This window comes from Leucoraja erinacea, chromosome 35 (assembly GCF_028641065.1).
Source record: "Leucoraja erinacea ecotype New England chromosome 35, Leri_hhj_1, whole genome shotgun sequence".
NCBI lineage: Eukaryota > Metazoa > Chordata > Chondrichthyes > Rajiformes > Rajidae > Leucoraja > Leucoraja erinaceus.
Window position 1 is genome coordinate 6782827 of NC_073411.1, and position 18726 is coordinate 6801552.

At 40.9% G+C, this 18726-nt stretch overlaps 1 protein-coding gene across 1 annotated transcript in view; it reads left to right on the forward strand.

The window, feature by feature from the left end:
• Positions 1-310: 310 nt before the first annotated feature.
• Positions 311-18726, forward strand: part of bin3 (bridging integrator 3) — a 72345-nt gene continuing 53929 nt past the window's right edge. The window contains exons 1-3 of the mRNA XM_055662185.1: positions 311-392; positions 3516-3652; positions 5798-5838. Of these exons, the coding sequence (XP_055518160.1) occupies positions 365-392; positions 3516-3652; positions 5798-5838 (206 nt within the window). The 5' untranslated portion in view covers positions 311-364. The remainder of the gene's footprint in view (positions 393-3515; positions 3653-5797; positions 5839-18726) is intronic.

Sequence of the window (18726 nt, forward strand, 5' to 3'; positions counted from 1 at the left end):
ACATGGTAGCCTCGGCAACGAAAGATATTGTATTGCAAGATCTACAGATGCTGCATGAAATGGTGGTTGAACAGAGACTAATGTAGCATGTACGTTCCTAAGCAGCCTGTATGTTGCATTCTCCGTTCTATGTGGCTTGCATCTGGGAGCCATGGAAGATGAGATGTTAGATTCCTATAACAACAGACATTGTTTAATTTTGTAAAACACCTCATTTGTTAGATTGTGATGATGAAATATTTAACATCTGAATTCTTTGTGGCAGCACAAATTACCATCCTTTTTTGATGTGAAATGCTAATCTGAGACTCATTCTGATTTTGCATTCAGGTTAGAAGATCAGATTAAGAAGCTCCACAAGGATATGAAGAAGAGTACTGAAGCAGATGTAGGTAAGTACATGTGCTGCACTGGATACAATGAGGAGGTGTTGGCAGTGTGGAAAGGGCAAATGAACTACCTGGAGACAAGGAGGCAAGGCGCATTTCTTGTCACATTTACAAACTTAGAATGGTCGGAGAAAAGCTCAAGGAAACAAGGGCATTGGGTGTAGAATCTGCGATTGGGGATAGGCAAATGTGAGATCGGGTTGTTTGGTCTTAGAATGCTTGTTCATGTGCTTCGGGACATGATTTACTTCCTAGCAGATAGAGTGTTAACGGCCCTCTAGGATAGAGCTGATGTGCAGGTGGATCGTTGGTCGGTGCGGACTTGGTGGGACTAAGGGCTAGTTTCCACGCTGTATCTCTAAACTAAACTAATCTAAATAAAGTGCCAACTCTGATCATAGCCAGCTGCCATTCATATCAATGGAATGAACATCCAGGTAACTTGCCATAGGAATTTTTTGAGGGACGCTGATTTAAACGCTCTTGCACTATTTATAAATTGTGCTCAGGATCCTTTCTATCATCCAGAAGCTGGCACCTCGGATGGTTGTGGAGAGTCAACCTCGATCTTGTGCTCAACTCTGGTATTTACCAACTCTCAATAAACATATGGTTGAGGAAACATTATGCTTAGTACCAGTGATCTGCATCGTTCCTGATTCTGAAAAAATCCTTTTCTTACTGAAGGGGTATAGGGCCTGTCCCACCATGCGAGTTTACCCAAGAACTCTCCCGAGTTAAAAAAAAAATCAAACTCTTGGTAAGTGCGTAGAATGTACGTTGCAATGAGCAAATAATCTGTCTCCTAGAACATAATTGGAGCTCGTGGATGTCTCGTAGCAGCTCGTAATGCTAACGGCAGGTACTCGGGAAACGCGGTAACTCGTGAGGTTTTTTCAACAGTTTGTGAAAAATTTCCAAGAGTAAAAAAAATACTCATGATGAAGTACCACGAGCTTGATTTTTTTGGTAAACTCGGGAGAGCTCTTGGGTAAACTCACATCGTGGGTCAGGGGCTTAACATCTATCTATATATATTTAAAACTGTGTGTGTGTGTGTCTGGCTGTGTGTGTTTCTGCCTGTCTTGTGGGTGCCACATTCAGCCTTTGATTCCATGCTACACCAGCACTCTGTCATTAAACTCCGTCATTTTTTCCATGTCGCTAGCTCATTCATTTTAATCCGATTTTGCACTCCTCAAAACTTTTTTTCTTTTTATGTACCCATTTTTAAATAAAATCATACACCCCCCCCTCACTCATTTTGTCGCCTCCTGCTGGCCAGCGACCATAACGGCTGCTGGCGCCCGCCTCTCGCCTCAAAGACGCCATTTAAAAACAGCCGCACTGCTGAGTGCTGGAATCTTATGTATGGAACGGCTTGAGTTGGAGGACCACGTCTCCCGTGGGGGCTACGGGTAGGGAACGGGTGCGTTGGGGGAGCAGACCCAACGGGTCTGCACTTGGTCTAGTTTCCTATAAAATCTTAAAATATGCCCATAGGGAAAGAGCCATCTAACAATAGAAATGTTCACAATATGCACCCCTCATCATTGGCAAATTATGTTCTAGGAGACAGATTATTTGCTCATTGCAAACCAATTTAAGACTGGATTATGGCAACTGAAACAAAAAGAGTACATTAATAGTTTGTAACCTATCAGAGAGAATGATCATTGTCGCATGAGCTAGTCAATTTATACAGTGAACACTGAGCCTTGAACTATCCACAATGACAGTGCAACATGAGTATATGATTACACATTGGAACTGAACAACAATTGCAGTGCATTAGAACCTCAAGATGTGCTTTTGCTTGCACAAGCTCTTGCACCCATTATACTTTAAAAATAACATGAGAGATTTAGATGCATGTTATGTAATGTAGCTAAATGGTCACTGACAAAGAAAAAGTGAATGTTGCATGACTCACACTAAAGTGATAATTGACATTCTACAAGCTGGATGTTGAGAATTTTGTTAAGCTGAATGCTGGAAATAAAGCAACTAATGTATTACTTATCTTCAGAATTATGTAGCTGCCTTTGGAGAAAAGCATGATTTTTGTAAAAGGCAACATGAAACACTTTGGATTGTATTGCCTAAATTTCTATTTTATTTTTTTAACCTTCCATTTTGTATCCATTGAATCTAGTAAAACAGAAAGACATGCTTTTTAAATCTGTCCACATGTGACCACAGGAAACACTGAAGTACAATCATGAGAGGAATAGATTGGGTAAATGCACAGAATCTCTTGCCCAGAGTAGGGGAATCAAGAATCATAGATATTAGGTGAGGGGGGAAAGATTTAATAGGAACATGAGGGTTACCTTATTTGCACAAAGGGTGATGGGTGTGTGGGCAAGTTGCTGAAGGAGGTAGTTAAGGCAGGTGTTAGCGCAACGTTTAAGAAACATTAACACAGGTACATGAATAGGATAGGTTTAGAGGGATATGGGGCAAACGCAGGTATATGGGACATGTTGGTCGATGAGGGCAAGTTGGGCCAAAGGGCCTGGTTCCACGCTGTAAGACTCTATGAATCTATAACTATATAGAAGCTTGAAGAGTTGTTGCAGTCTGCAGTAGAAAATATAATGCTTATTTTATGCATCTTTGAATTAGAAGAAAGAAGTTGCATATAAATTCCATCACTGGCTTCTGCATTCCAAAATCTTTGCAGCCAGAGAAGGAAAATGCAGTCATCCTTGTGGGAAATAAAGTGTCAAATTTAAGTATAGCCGAATCCCATCGAACACCAATGAAATGAACACCCAGGTAACCAAATTCCCACAAACAGCAATAAGATAATAGAGTCAGACAGCGTGGAAACAGGCCCAACAGTCTGAAGAAGGGTCTCGACCTGAAACGTCACCCATTCCTTCTCTCCAGAGATGCTGCCTGTCCCGCCGAGTTACTCCAGCATTTTGTGTCCACCTACAGTTTTAGTGGTGGCTTTAAAACAGGCCTATTGACTGATTGAGGCATATCAATATTGGTATGTTTAATTTCCAGTCTCTGGAGAGAAAAATAACTCACGGTCTACTTAGCACTCATGAAGCTGTTATTTTTCATTGGCAATTAATTTATTTTAAGCAAGGACTGTAACATTCTTCTCCGCAGCAATGTCAAAATCCGCAGTGAAAATTTCATCAGATCTGTTGGCCAACCCTTTGTGCGATCAAGACCAAACGTTTATGGAGACGGTGACTGCTTTGGACACTGCAATGCGCAGAATGGATGCCTTCAATCAGGAGAAGGTGTGGACATTCTTTTTTTGCTTTAAAATAGATTAGATTAGATCCTTTATTTGTCATTCAGACCTTTCGGTCTGAACGAAATGTCGTTGCCTGCAGCCATACATATAATAATGATAAACAACAAAACACACAATAAACACAAATTAACATCCACCACAGTGAGTTCACCAGGCACCTCCTCACTGTGATGGATGCAAAATCTTAAAGTTACTGTCTCTTCCTTCCTCATTCTCCCTCTGCGCTGAGGCGATACCCCACCGGGCGATGGTAGTCAGTCCCGAGCTCAACCGAGCTCCGCGAACGGGCCGTTTCAAGCTCCGCGGCCCGGGGTGGTCGAAGCTGCCGCCCTCCAGTCCAGCGGACGCAGCTGTTGCCGCGGGAGCACCGGAAAACAGGCACCAGCCTGTGACCTGCGAGCTCCCGACGATGTCGTCCACTGGCCCGCGGCCGAGCCCCGGATTCAGGTCGCCGCCGCCTCAGCCACCGGAGCACCGTCTCAGCCCCGAGTCGTGCCGCTGCCACTGGAACGCCGGAACGCCGTTGCCGCAGCTCGAAGACGGCCAGCCTCGCGCTGGTGAGTCCTGGCTGGCTCTGTTTCCTTAGCTTCGAGGTCGGTCGCAGTTGGAGGCCGCCAGCTCCGCCATTAGGCCTCAGCGCAGACGGAGGCAGAGAAGGGGGGATACGACAAGAAGAGTCACATTCCCCCGAAGGGAGAGACAGAAAACCACGTTTCAGCCCCCCCCACACACACATAACACAGCCTAATAACTAAAATTTGACTAAAACAAGACAGAAAAAACAACAAAAAAAAGTAAAGACAGACGGACTGCAGGCGAGCAGCAGCCGTTCAACAGCGCCGCCACTTCCGGATATCATTTAAATGATGAAGTAACAGAGATTACACCGTCACTGTCATGTGGAGTGGAAATCTAATGTGATGGTGTTGGATTGGCAACTCGAAGTTGATACTACTACTTGAGTAATTTGGGAAATGCAGAATTGGGCGATCAATGAGTTTGCACAGGTGAAAATGATTGTAAATGTACAAGTGAATCATCAATACTCTGGAGTTTAACTACATGCAACTTGAGTCGGACAAGAGGTGAATTTTAATGCCCCATGAAGTAGCCGTGCACTTTGATTATGAAAATAATTATGGGAGTTTTGGTCTCCGATTCTATTGTGGAATTTTGCGCGGCTTCATAGTCCTTGCATTTTTTTTTTTTTTTGGCTTTAAATTGTTTGCTCTGGGCTAAATCTTGTGACATTCTTTATTTAATATTCTATTATTTCAGAATTATAAACTCCTTTATCACAATCCCCTTTGTGCCACAGTTCAAGTCTTTTTAGTTGTGTTTCTTCATTCCAAGCAGTAGATTGGGCTATTGTGTCTCTGTTTGCCAACATCTTTCTTACAGTGTGGCAACCACAATGGAGAGAGACAGTAGAGATGTCCTTGGATTTGGGTAGAGTGACACTGGTAGGAGAGTTGGTTACCGTTAGACTCACCATAAGATTAGCAAAAACAAGGCAAAGATAATCAGATAAGAATCCTTTGACGCAACAAGAATCAAGGCTTCATGAAAGGGTAATGGAAATGGATGTATTTCAACTTTCAAAGTGAAATTGGATAACTAAGGAAGAGTTGCAGACAAGAGAGTGCAATGGAACAAAAATGATATGTACGCCTAGTCAAAGAACTGGTAGAGGCGCAGCATGCCAAATGCCACCTCAGGTGTAAGATTCCATTGTGTAAATCGTAGTTTTTGATAGGCATTTTATTAATAATATGGAAAGAATGACATTTTATTTGCCTGCCGAGCAATGGCAAAATTATTCCCCACCCCCCATTCCAACAGAAGTAGAGATATCTAGTGTCTGCATTTGTCTATCAATTAAAGGCCTTCATTTCTGTTGAAAAGATGTTGGATGCGAGTCCCAGAACGTAATGGAATCCTGTAGAACTAGTGAAAATTAGAAATTAAAAATGGAACCCTGTGTAAATTGTATGAAAATGACTTGCATCTTGGAACAGTGGAACTGCTCACATGCTTTTGTTATCTTCGTTTTTGCATGCAGCCTTCGCTCTTAACTTATACTTCCTTTCAGTGCTCAGCATATTTATGCAAAATGTTTCTTTACCAGGTCAATCAGATTCAGAAAACGACCATTGAACCCTTGAAAAAGTAAGTTCAAAATCTTTGACTGTAAGTTCTTGTTGGAATATTGACCTATGTGTGGCATATTTGTTTGAAAGAAGGGATTGATGTATGTATTCAATAGTGGCAATGAAAGTATTGTCCGTTTTTCCTATTAATGCCACAGCTAAACCAGTCTTTAAGTTAAATCGGAAATTGAGGCCAAAGAACTTGACAAATGAGCAAATCCAATTGGCGATGCACAGAGGAGGCCATTCAATCCAATGGGTTTGTGCTGAATGTAGAGCAATCTAGTTATTATTCAGTGTTCTTTCTCACCAGCCCTTCTCATTTACCTTCACATATTTATTCAGTTATTTTCTAAAAAGTATAATTGAGTCTGCCATCAACACAGTCTAAGGATCGCATTCCAGATCATACTGCATAAAAGAAAGGATTTCCTTTTATTTTCCCTAAACCACCTGCATATTAAATCTGTATCCCCACTTGTTTTTTAACCCTTCCACCAAGCAAACAACGTGCTCTATTTCCTTCTCTAAACCTGTCAAGATTTTGTATACTTTGATTAAATAAATGCATTTATAATCTATGCTCCATGGAGAAAAATCTTAGCTTCCCTACTCTGTCTTTATCATTTAAAATTAGCGCAGTCCGGGGATATGGGGAGAAGGCAGGAACGGGGTACTGATTGGGGATGATCAGTCATGATCACATTGAATGGCGGTGCTGGCTCGAAGGGGCAAATGGCCTACTCGTGCACCTATTGTCTATTGTCTATTTAAATCCCCCAGTCCTGGAGTTATTCCCTTTCCAACAGTTCCTACATCCTACTTGCCTGCAAATCCTTCAAACACGGAGTGGCCGGAATTTAGCTCTATGCTCTGATTGTGGCCAAACTAGTGTTATATAAACATCGACCATAATCTCTTTATTTCCTCTTTCTGCATCAAGTCAAGTCAAGTTTATTTGTCACATACACATACGAGATGTGCAGTGAAATGAAAGTGGCAATGCTCGCGGAACAACAAAACATCCAAACAAACTATAAACACAATCATAACACACATATTATTTTACATAATAAATAATAGAAGGAAAAACGTTCTGTACAGTTAGTCCCTGGTGAGAAAGGCGTTTACAGTCCGAATTGCCTCTGGGAAGAAACTCCTTCTCAACCTCTCCGTTCTCACCGCATGGCAACGGAGGCGTTTGCCTGACCGTAGCGGCTGGAACAGTCCGTTGCAGGGGTGGAAGAGGTCTCTCATGATTTTGTTTGCTCTGGAGTTGCACCTCCTGTTGTATAGTTCCTGCAGGGGGGTGAGTGAAGCTCCCATAGTGCGTTCGGCCGAACGCACTACTCTCTGCAGAGCCTTCTTGTCCTTGGCAGAGCAATTCCCGAACCAGATGGTAATGTTCCCGGACAAGATGCTTTCCACCGCCGCTGCGTAGAAGCACTGGAGGATCCTCGGAGACACTCTGAATTTCCTCAATTGCCTGAGGTGGTAAAGGCGCTGCCTTGCCTTACTCACCAGTGCTGAGGCGTGTGATGACCATGTCATATCCTCAGAGATGTGGACAGAATAGGTTCAAGGAACGTTCAGACTGGAACATCACAATGTTAACCCCTTCACACAGAATCATTAGTTGAACTTTAGGGATTGCATAAAGACATTGGGGGGGTTGATGAGGGGGTAGATTGAGAAGTTTCTGGAAGATGAATCAGCCACTAAGCGAGAGTCACAAGCCAAGCAAATCTGAGTCACAAGGATCACTGTCTATTCCCACTGAATAAAAACTCCAACGTAAAAAACTATTCAACAGCACATGTTTGTCAGCTGTGAAGTCGGTAGAGGTGACTTTAAATTCATGACAGTGAATCCCATCCTTTCCATCTCCCATTATTCCCTAGTTTTATCCATGACCAGTTTGATCCTGGTTATGGTATTAAATGGGCCTTCCCAGAAGGGAAGCAGGTGTGGATTACCAATTGAGGGCAACTCAGATACTTGAACATGATGTTCAATTATTAGCCCATGTATTTATCATTTTGTAAAGAAACACAGATTTTTGTAAAAGCATCAACAGATGATTTGGGAACGGAATTAAAATTTGAACCTGAATTATTATTTTGTTTTAGCCTCCAGGGACTTACTGTTCCATTCAATGAATTACAGATTCTACTCTTGCTTGAGTGCTGCTCTTTTTTTAGCCTGCTGCCTAGGGATCTGTGGGATAGATACAGCAGAATAATATCCTGGAATCCAGTTGAAATCTGTTTTGGAAGCCAATCGCATGCAGTTCTTCATTGCATCCCTCTGCCAATTGTAGCAAGCTGGTTCACATTTGATTTGAATTGACTAGATAACCATTTCCATCATCGGGGACCACTTTCAGTTGCGGACACTGTTCAAAAATGCCATCGTCATGCCTACCATTTTCATTTCACAAACTGAAGTTTGCCTTGACATAGGAATTAGGATATAATCAGTAATGACATGATGGAGTTAAGCTAAACAAGAATCTGAGAGATTCTGACCAACATATGCTCTTGCAAACACACAGCCTTGCTCCCTCAAAAATATTTTTTTTCACTCCATGGCTTTCTCGCACACACACAATTGCAGGTTGGTACACTGCTGCCATCAACCTGCCAAGTAAGGGAAATGATACCTAAAAGGAAGTCTCGTACCTGTGTTGGACCATTACAACAGGCAACATGTTATTAACACCATTGGGATAACCTTCTCGAACTTGAATAGGCGATTGAAGCTGATATTTAAGCGCAGTATTGAAGCCCCATTTTCTGACTGGAAGCCATGTTCTCAGATGAGATAGACTGAGATTCAGTCTGTTTAAATGGATGATGCCGACTCAAGTTCAAGTGAGTTTATTGTCATGTGTCCCTGTATAGGACAATGAAATTCTTGCTTTGCTTCAGCACACAGAACATAGTAGCCATTTACTACAAAAACAGATCAGTGTATCCATATAGCATGATATAAATATATACACACACATGAATAAATAAACACATGACCCATTTAGTTCTGATGGAATGGCTTTAGATCTGGTCTCTATACAATAGTGGTCCCTCAATCACTTGGGCAATTCTGTAGTACTGCATACTGCATTTCATAAATCAAAGTAAGTTACTATCTATTTTAATGCATTTTTGAACAAAATGTTAGCTGGTCTATAAATACAAAAATACAAATTTACAAATCTATGTTTCAACTGTTCCATTTGCTTGAGTAAATAGACAAATGAAAGATATATGGATAGTGATAGGCAACGTTTCGGGCCAAAACCCTTCTTCAGACTGATGCGGGTGGCGGGGGGGGGGGGGGGGAAGAAGCCCGATTTATTTTATAATTTCTGATTTCACAGCCAATAAAATAATTCCTAAGTTTAAAAAACGAAATAGTCAGGAGATTAGGCAGTGTCTTTGTTAACCTTTTAAGTCAACAATTCTTCATCAGGATGAGGAAAAGTTAGAAATGAAACTCTTTAAAGTTGTAGAGAAAGGAGAGGGGTGATGGAAAAAGTTATTTGCAGAGGTGGAACCGACAGCGTTTGAATGAGACAAATGGCAGTCATGCTGGTTGACAAAGTGTGGAATGTTGAACTGACTTCAAGAGATGTAACTAGAAGAGAGTGAATGAGAACAAGAGGATTAAAGTTGCAGAACTGTGAGTTAATGGAACATTGTGATTGTTGAAACTCTGAAACAAAAATGACTGCTGGAAGCACTCAGTAGATCAGGTAGTTGTGAATCTTGGGGAGGAGGTAGAAGTGGTCTGCGCATGTTTGGAGGACCTTCAGAGGACTGTGAGACACTGGCCAGATGTTCACTGTTGCGGGCCATGCTCCAGAAGGAGAGATGAGAAGGTGCCAGAGAACTGGTGTTCAACTTCTGTGAAGTAGGTCAATTGCCAAACGACACCACGATTATCACCTGACTCTTGTGTATCTCATATTCCCGACAACCACAGGGTTTTGTATGAGACAGTTCCAGCTCATTTATTTTCTCCATTCTTGTTCAGCTCCCAATACATCACCAAACAAACCAGCTGCACATGACATGCCTTCATCACCTCTTAGCTAGCATTACACAAAATGTGTGTCAATTAATCTGGTACGATCACAGACATTTACTTTTTACTCTCTTCTCTCCTTTCCCGGTTCAATTTCTAATTTGTGCTATTTCTGATGAAAATCTTTTCAAACGGAAATATTAACCTTGTTTCTCTCCCCTGACTTAAGTATTTCCAGCATTTTTTTATATTAAATTTGCAGCATTTGAGTATTTTTGTTTTTCTCTAGTAAAATATGGTCAAATACTGTAATTTCAAATAGTGACAGTGCATTTCATTGTTTTTTCATCTCTTTGGATGCCCAATGGCATAAAAATAGTTGTTTTCTTCTCTGATTTATTAGAAAAATAAAACCACATATGTTTATGAAGTTAATAGGACAAAATAATGATAATTGGAACAGTCCAAAATCAAATAAAGATCTAATTCAAAGTGAAAATAATTTGTAAGGATTATTAAATGGCCTTTCCAACTCAACATGATTTTAGCTCCCATTGGCAAACCTGCAATACTAAGTTTTGATCAAAACCACACACACATTGTGAACAGCAATAGCTTGCAGCAAGCAATGCCTGCGTTTTATATGTCTTTTATAGACTTGCGAATGTTGGAAAGTGTTTTAATGCCATATTTATGCAAAAAATTATAGTGTAAATTTATTTATGTATTAAGATTATATGTAAGTAAGGAAACTTGGGAAAATATAACAATGCAGATAGATTTTAAGCTAATACAGAGTTTGTCTTAAACACTTGGAAAATGCCTTCATCATGAGCATGTTTTCACAGTCCAATACACAAGTCTGTTGGTGGATGCTGCCTTTTATTAGCTTGCTGAAGTGTTTGTACCTGGATGAGTTAATGCGCTTGCCTACCCTGTAGACCTTGCATGTTGCCTTAGAAACACGTGTACTGGGTCAGAATAATAGCTATCTTGCATACAAAGCCAGCATTAGACCTCAATATAACAAGCTTTTGATCGGGTCAAATCAGAGATAATGGTGAATCACACACAAAGGATTGCCGTTAAAACAGCTGACATAGCTATTGTTTAATTAATTTCTTGATGAGGGTTGAACACTTAGTCAAGGGCTTTGTCCTGCTTCTTATTTACAGATTTCCCACCTCTCACAGCTGAAACCAAGTCATAAAGAAAAAGAAAATCTAAATTATTCTCAGAGTGCTTGTGCAGGGAAATATAAACATAAAAACATAGAAAATAGGTGCAGGGGAGGCCATTTGGCCCCTCGAGCCGGCACTGCCAGTCATTGTGATCATCCGCAATCAGTAACCCGTGCTTGCCTTCTCCCCGCATCCCTTGATTCCGCTAGCCCCAGAGTTCTAGCTAAACATCTTTTAAATTCATCCAGTGAATTGGCCTCCACTGCCTTCTGTGGCAGAGAATTCCACAAATTCATAACTCCGAGTGAACTAAGTTAGTTCATAGGTTTGATTGTCCGGTGATGAGTTTGAAAGGCATCAAGTGGATAAAATAAACCAACTACAGATCTCCAGAGATGCTGCCTGATCCTCTGAATTACTTCAACAATTTGTTAATCTTCAGTATAAACCAGTATCTGCCGTTCCTTCATACACAGTGAAATTTGAAGCCTCTTCTCTCTCTACACCTTCAGTCTACATATTGAATGCTTTAAAAATTACCATTTCCAGTCATTTTCTTTGTCCCTTTCCTTCCTATCTCTTTAAACCTTCTCTTAATCTAATCTTTATTTTGCTTTTTAGTATCTATCTTTTTGTATCTTATTTTCTGCTGAATTCATTTTTATCGGATAATTCCTTCATATTGCTTGCACTGTCAGTTGTAATGGGTTCAGTTGAAGAGGTGTGAAGTTGCTGCTTATTCTGTTCACTTGTGCCCCCGATGCCCAGTCTATTTTCTACAAAATGTTAAGCTTGCACCACTGCCAACTTGTCTTTAAGGAAAATTAGAAACTAGCTTTCAGGTATGTTTAGTGGATGGCAAGATGTTATTCTATGCCTTTTGTATGGTCACATCTTATTATGTGCCTTGGGTTTTTTTGCACAGTTAAATGCTACAGAATCCTCATCTATCACAGGTGATTCTAGATTATTTTAAAATAATTGTAGGTATTGTGTGCTTCATCACACTCTCTATCCCAACCTAATGTTGATGGATGTTAGTAAGTTGTGAAGACTGCTGCATTAACCACACATACACATTTGGCAACTGTACATTCCAAAGTTTAATATTAAGTGTGTTCTATATTCCAGCTGTGACTTGAGAAAGTGTGCAGTTGTGTTTTACGATTTTTAATTTTATCAGTGTGTCCCCAAATGCTAATTACTTAAAACTGTAGTTTTGGAAGGTACTGTCGGGCAATTTCTGCACAGCAAGATCCCGCAACTAGTAATAGAAAAAAATGGCCAGCTAATTTGCTTTTGATTATTTTTCTTCAGTATAATGATGCTTGATTTATTGCTTATGTACAAATTAATATGTGTATAAAATGATGAGATGTATAGATCGGATGGATAGTCAGTGTCTGGAGGGTAGGGGTTGAAAGGAGTACTGAGGGATACATTAAATTTGATACTCAGTTTTGCAGGTTGATATTTTAAATGAGCTTTTAAATGAGGTGGTGGAGGCAGGAACAGTAACATTTAGGAAGCTGGAGCAACTCAGCGGGACAGGCAGTTTCTCTGGAGAGAAGGAATGGGTGACATTTCGGGTCAATACCATTCTTCAGACCCGAAACGCCATCCATTCTTTCTCTCCAGAGATGCTGCCTGTCCCACTGAGTTACTCCAGCTTTTTGTGTCTATCTTCAGTTTAAACCAGCATCTGCAGTTCCTTCTTAAACATTTAGGAAGCATCTGGGCAAGTACTTGAAAGAGCAAGCACAGAATGATATGGAATTAATGCATGCAAGTGGGATTAGCGTAGATGTGCATGATGGTAAGTAATGATGCAGTGGGCCGAAGGACCAGTTTCTATATTGTACAACTCCTTGACTTTATCATTAGAGCAGTTTCATGGTGATACAATAGACAGTAGACAATTGGTGCAGGAGTAGGCTATTTGCCCCTTTGAGCCAGCATCGCCATTCAATGTGATCATCCCCAATCAGTACCCTGTTCCTTCTCCCCATATCCCCTGACTCCGCTATCTTTAAGAGCCCTATCTAGCTCTCTCTTGAAAGTATTCCAGAGAACCGGCCTCCACTGCCCTCTGAGGTGATAGGCATATTTTAAGTTGTTCATATTTATCTTAGAGGTAAAAAAGGCAATGAATTGTCAAGCTGTAACAAAAATAGTAATACCAGCAAAGTGCCAAGTCCAACAGAAGGAAATATAAATGCATTCAACCTTTCATGAGTTAAGGAGACCAGAGTAAGAACAGATGACTGAAGAGAAAGCTTTGAAAGAATCTTAAAGCGTTTACATCATGTTGCTGTTGGGTTTCAGTGTGAGTTTACCAGATAAATGGAGACACAAGAGACTATAGATGCTGAAATCCTCAGCAAAAACATACTCCTGGAGGATGTGCAAAAAAAGAAACTGCTAGAGGATGAACAACAAACAGAACCCTTCAGACTGAAGAAGGACTTGATCCAAAATGTCATCTGTCCATTTCCCTTCACAGATGCTGTTTGACCTGCTTAGTTCCTCGAGCAGTTTGTTTTTCAGTAGCTGTAAAGCAAGGTGTTTTTAAGTTTTCAGGATCTGTGAAATAATGTTTTCATCTTTGATTCTTGTGCGGTTAAGTGAAGCCATTCAGGCCATTTGTTCCAAAGCAAAGGAATTATAGTCATCCTGGGCACAGTATTTTGGTGGCAGGATATAAAACAGAGGGGATTTATCGCAGTCGCTGCCTTAAAAAAGCTGCCAGTATCATCAAAGACCCACAACATCCTGGCTACACACTCACCTCCCTGCTACCTTCAGGTAGAAGGTACAGGAGCCTGAAGACTGTAACAACCAGGTTCAGGAATAGCTACTTCCCCACAGCCATCAGGCTATTAAACCTGGCTCGGACAAAACTTTGATTATTAATAACCAATTATCTGTTATTTGCACTTTATCATTTTATTATTCATGTGTGTATATATTTATATTATAGTATATGGACACATTGATCTGTTTTGTAGTAAATGCCCACTATGTTCTGTGTGCTGAAGCAAAGCAAGAATTTCATTGTCCTATCAGGGACACATGACAATAAACTGACTTAAATGTGTTATCAGTATTCCCTCATCCCATTTTCTTTCACATCTAATTCTGAAGGCCTTAGAAGTTAAGTGTCACATACCATTCCCAAGCCACAAGGAATTCTGTGATGCCAGTAACCTTTATCACAACTATTAAAAATACACCATTCTAAATCACTCAGAATTAACTGGAAAACACAAGGAAAAGACTAGGGTCGAGGTTATTGATTCATGTCGATCTATTTATGATGACGTGGTGTACAAGTGGTAGAGAGCATGTGAACTTGAAGCAAGTTCTGTCTTTGACAAGCAGGTGGGCTCAGAGGCTTTGCTGCAGGAGCAGGTGAAACATAAAAAGAGGTGGTTTCTCCGTTTAATTGGGATTATGTTGGAAGTTGTACAGACTACAACATTTTGACCAATATACTAGCGTTGTGTCGAGGTAAATCAGTCGAGGAAACCAAGGTAGGTTTCAGAGCGTTTCCGGTGCAAAACCTTACTGCACTAATTGGAAATCGGTGGAGATGGGGAAAGATGGCGGTAGTTTGTGGAACATGGAACGTAAGAAGGAGGAGCAGGAGCAGGTCATTCAGTTGCCGCTTCCATTCCATAGGCTTGTGACTAATCTTGAACATTAAATACTTTCTTGCACTATTCCCTTATTCCTTGTTTCCCAAGAAGTTAAAATGATAATCCCAACTCTTAACGTTGTTCCCTTCGCTCCATTGATGCTGCCTCACACACTGAGTTTCTCCAGCATTTATGTCTACCTTCGATTTTTCCAGCATCTGCAGTTCTTTCTTAAACAACTCTTAAATTCAGTACTTTTGGCTTCAGCCTTTCTTGAGATCATGAATGTTTCCTTTGGTTTCATGTTTTGTACAATGGTAATCTGGGCTGGACTATTCGCATTCCAGGAATAAGCATTGTGATCTTGCCATACAGCCCTGCACACAATGTTTGTTTTGTCTTGGAGACACATTCCGGTGAGGAATTGCTCATGGTGGAAACAAACTCATCCATATTCTGATGCCTTTCGATGTTAAAGTGCACAAGCTGACGGAAGCCATGGATTTCTGATCACAGACTGTTATATTTGGCCCATGTTTCGATCTATTGTCATAGTCTCCAACTTTGTTACTGACATTGAGTGCCGCTTTTACTTTGTCCTGGTTTTACAATTCCAAAGTTGTGATAACATCATCGACACCATTTCTGAGAATGTAGCAGTTAACTTGTAAAATTTAAAACGTCTGCTGCAGGCTCTGTTATTGTTATGCTGTGCTTGGCAGTAGATTACAGACCCAGGGAAAAACTTCACTGAACGGCAGTTATATATCAAGAAAGCAGTTGTAACACTCCTGTCTGTATTGCCCATTGAAGCTTTGGATTTTTTCAGTAGTCCATGCTTGTGAACGTAGCATAAATCTGTGGGCATCTCATATTTCTACACTTTTTCTTTCACAGGCAATTGATCTAGTGTGGTGGGAAAGTTAGGCATTTATCTATTTATAATTGTAGAGATTTACTGATTAGCACCTCATGCAAATCTTTCCTGTCTCTGGGGCGAGTGCGCTTTGCTCACTGTTAGATCATGCCTGTGGTTCAATGAATGGATTCATATTTCCCTTTCATTAAGCCATTAAAAAAAAAAATACTGCTAACACTGCCTTACATTTTAAACCACTTGGCTGAAGCAGACTGGTTTCCATTTCACTTCCTGGTGGGTGGATGGACGGACGTGTAGGTTCACATTGGGGAAGCAAGCATTCCTGAAGGCTGTTTAAATATCCGATGTTGCTTCTTCTCTTTGTTGCATTCATTTGATTCATGGCTTGAATTGCACACCTGACAAACTGAGATAGAATCCTTCCAGTGACGTTGGCTGCGCAAGGCATGATGTCATCACGCATTCTACAACCACATTGTGCATTTTAACATAATGGCTTTGCAAAACCTCTCTGCATTCCTTCAACCTGAATAGCTCCGTGAATAATGGTTTATACAGTTGCCCAGTTTATTCGACTTTACAGATATCAGCTTGATTATTTTCCAAGTAGTGTCATACTGTTTAACCCTACAGTGGCTATTTCCACTCTCAAATCAAAGCCATGTATTTAAGGAAAAAAAAGTTTCCATTCTGAGGTTGTGGTGCCAACAGTATATTGTGGTTCTGTACATTTTCACAGCTGTGACAATTAAATGTATCTTGTATCTTGTATCTCTGTGGGATAGTATAGTGATGCTGGCTCAAAGGGCCAAATGGCCTACTCCTACACCTATTGTCTAAGTGCAAGATACGAATGATAGGAACAAAATGTATTAAATTGGCATAAAAAGGTGCAGAGGATAGGATATAAAAGCAATAAATCTAATTGAGCCTACTGGTCTTGATGGGAATATATATTTCACTCCTCACTTTTGTATAATTTTATTAACATATGTTTTCCCCCCTTTTAAGATGTTTTGAATTACTACAGTGGGCAGAAAGTGAATATCTTTGAGCTTTATACAAAAAAAAGCAGGCGCTGGTATATACAAAAAGGGACGGTGGTAGAATAACTCAGCGGGCTAGACAGCATCTCTGGAGAACATGGATAGGTGACATTTTCAGTCCGGACCCTGCTCCCAAAACGTCACCTATCTAAGTTTTCCAGAGATGCTGCCTGACCCGCTGAGTTACTTCAGCACTGTGTCTGTCTTTGAAGCTTAAATGGATCAGAGTACAAAAAATTGTTTCAAGTATAGGTTGAGATCCAATCTCTAATGGGACACAGCCGAGCAAAGTTGCATTAGCGCTGGGGTGTGTGTGCTTGTGTTTCTCATCTTTCATGCCCATATCTTTCAACATCATCCATGGGCAATTTGAGTAGTTTACTGGCAGGAAATTCCCATTTCAATAAGGGATATTACCTTTCTACACAATCTTTGTGAAGCATTTTCTTTGTCCTTTCTGAAAATCCATTCTTGTGGCAAAGTTCGGAGGAGAGTTTCTGAGCGGTAAGTCGGGTGTTGGCATGGTAGTGATTTGATTACTCATCGCTACTGGGGATGGTGGTCTGAAAGAGGACATTGACATTGTTTGCCCATCCTGCAAACTGCTTCAGAGGATTTAGCAGAGGCGACATTGTTGAAATTTCTCCAGTGCCTTGAGGTTATCCATGATTTTAAAATGTACAAGTGGACATGGATTTTTGTGCTACTTGGCAAACAAGCAAATGGGTGCTGAAGTATGAATTCTAGGTGAAGACTATGCTTGTTGTGAGGTGCTCGTTAACGTTGCGCTAGATTTTGGAGTGGACATAGTAGAGAACGCATCTGCTATGAGAAACCCTGCCAACAATCACTACCTTGGTAGAGAGGAATTACTTGATTGCACAGGACTGGTACCAATAAAAACCGTGGCACAAGCCACTAACCCGAGCAAAGAAATGATGAAAAATTAGTAAAGAGGATTTGTTTGATTGAAATAGATGCCACAACCGCGGACTTTTTCTTCATTCCACATCATATTTCTGAGGGATATGGAAGCTTACCTTGTGAGGATCCACATCCATTGTGCGAATGTGCTGCTCTAATGTTCAATGCAACTGGTTTGCTTAGGATTTAAAAAAATAGTTGAAGCTTGTTGCCTCAATCTCCGCGCTTCACTGTGACAGCCTCTGATTTCTTTTCCTGCACCTTCGCTATTATACGAGTCAGTGATGGTAAAACTGTCAGAAAGACGAATTTGGGCTTTGATCAGTGGCTCGGAAAGCCAGCAATCGCTTCATTTTGATATTTGGGGCTGCCTACAATTTTGAAATGAGTTCAGTTATGTTGCTACTTTGGGTGCTATGTCACTAAGCAACAAGTAAACAGTTAATTGGCAGCTACTCGCTCCATCTGTGTATTTTAGTACCACTGAGAGGATTTTTTTTTTTAACCTTTTGTGAAATCAAATGAGGATGTCAGTCAGCAAAACACCAATCACAGCTCACTGAGTGAAATGAGCCAGGGAGCACAGAACAGTTTTTTTGCAATTGGTGGTTCCAGATTTTACTTCTTGAGTTGAAGGCAGCTGATGGATGAGAGCAGGCATTGTGTTCACGTTTCTCAAAGGCTTGAAAACATTTGCGGGTTTTGTGAAACAGGCAGGAAAGAGGAGTTGAGGCCAATGATCAGATCAGTCATAATCGTATTGAAGAGCAGTGCAGACTTGAGGTGCCATATGGCCCACGACTCTTTTTATTTCTAATGCTCTTATGATAGGGAATAAAGCGGGGGAGTGGGACTAACTGGATTGCTGTTTAACGGAGCTGGTGCTAAGGCAGTGGCGAATTGCATGGCATCCTCCCATCACATGACTTTATGAATTTACATTGACAGTGTAAGGCACGTTCATTTTTGAGGGTGATAATAGGGCTGCAGACTCAAAAGGCTCTCATAACATGAAGTCATATAATTGCACACCTTTTAAAAAAGAGATACAGCAGGGAAACAGGCCCTTCGGCAAACCGGGTCCGTGCCGACCAGCGATTCCTCTCCCCCCCATCCCACACAAGCACTACCCTGCACACTAGCGACAATTTTACAAAGCTAATTAGCCTACAAACCTCTTTGGAGAGTGGGAGAAAGCTGGAGCTCCTGCAG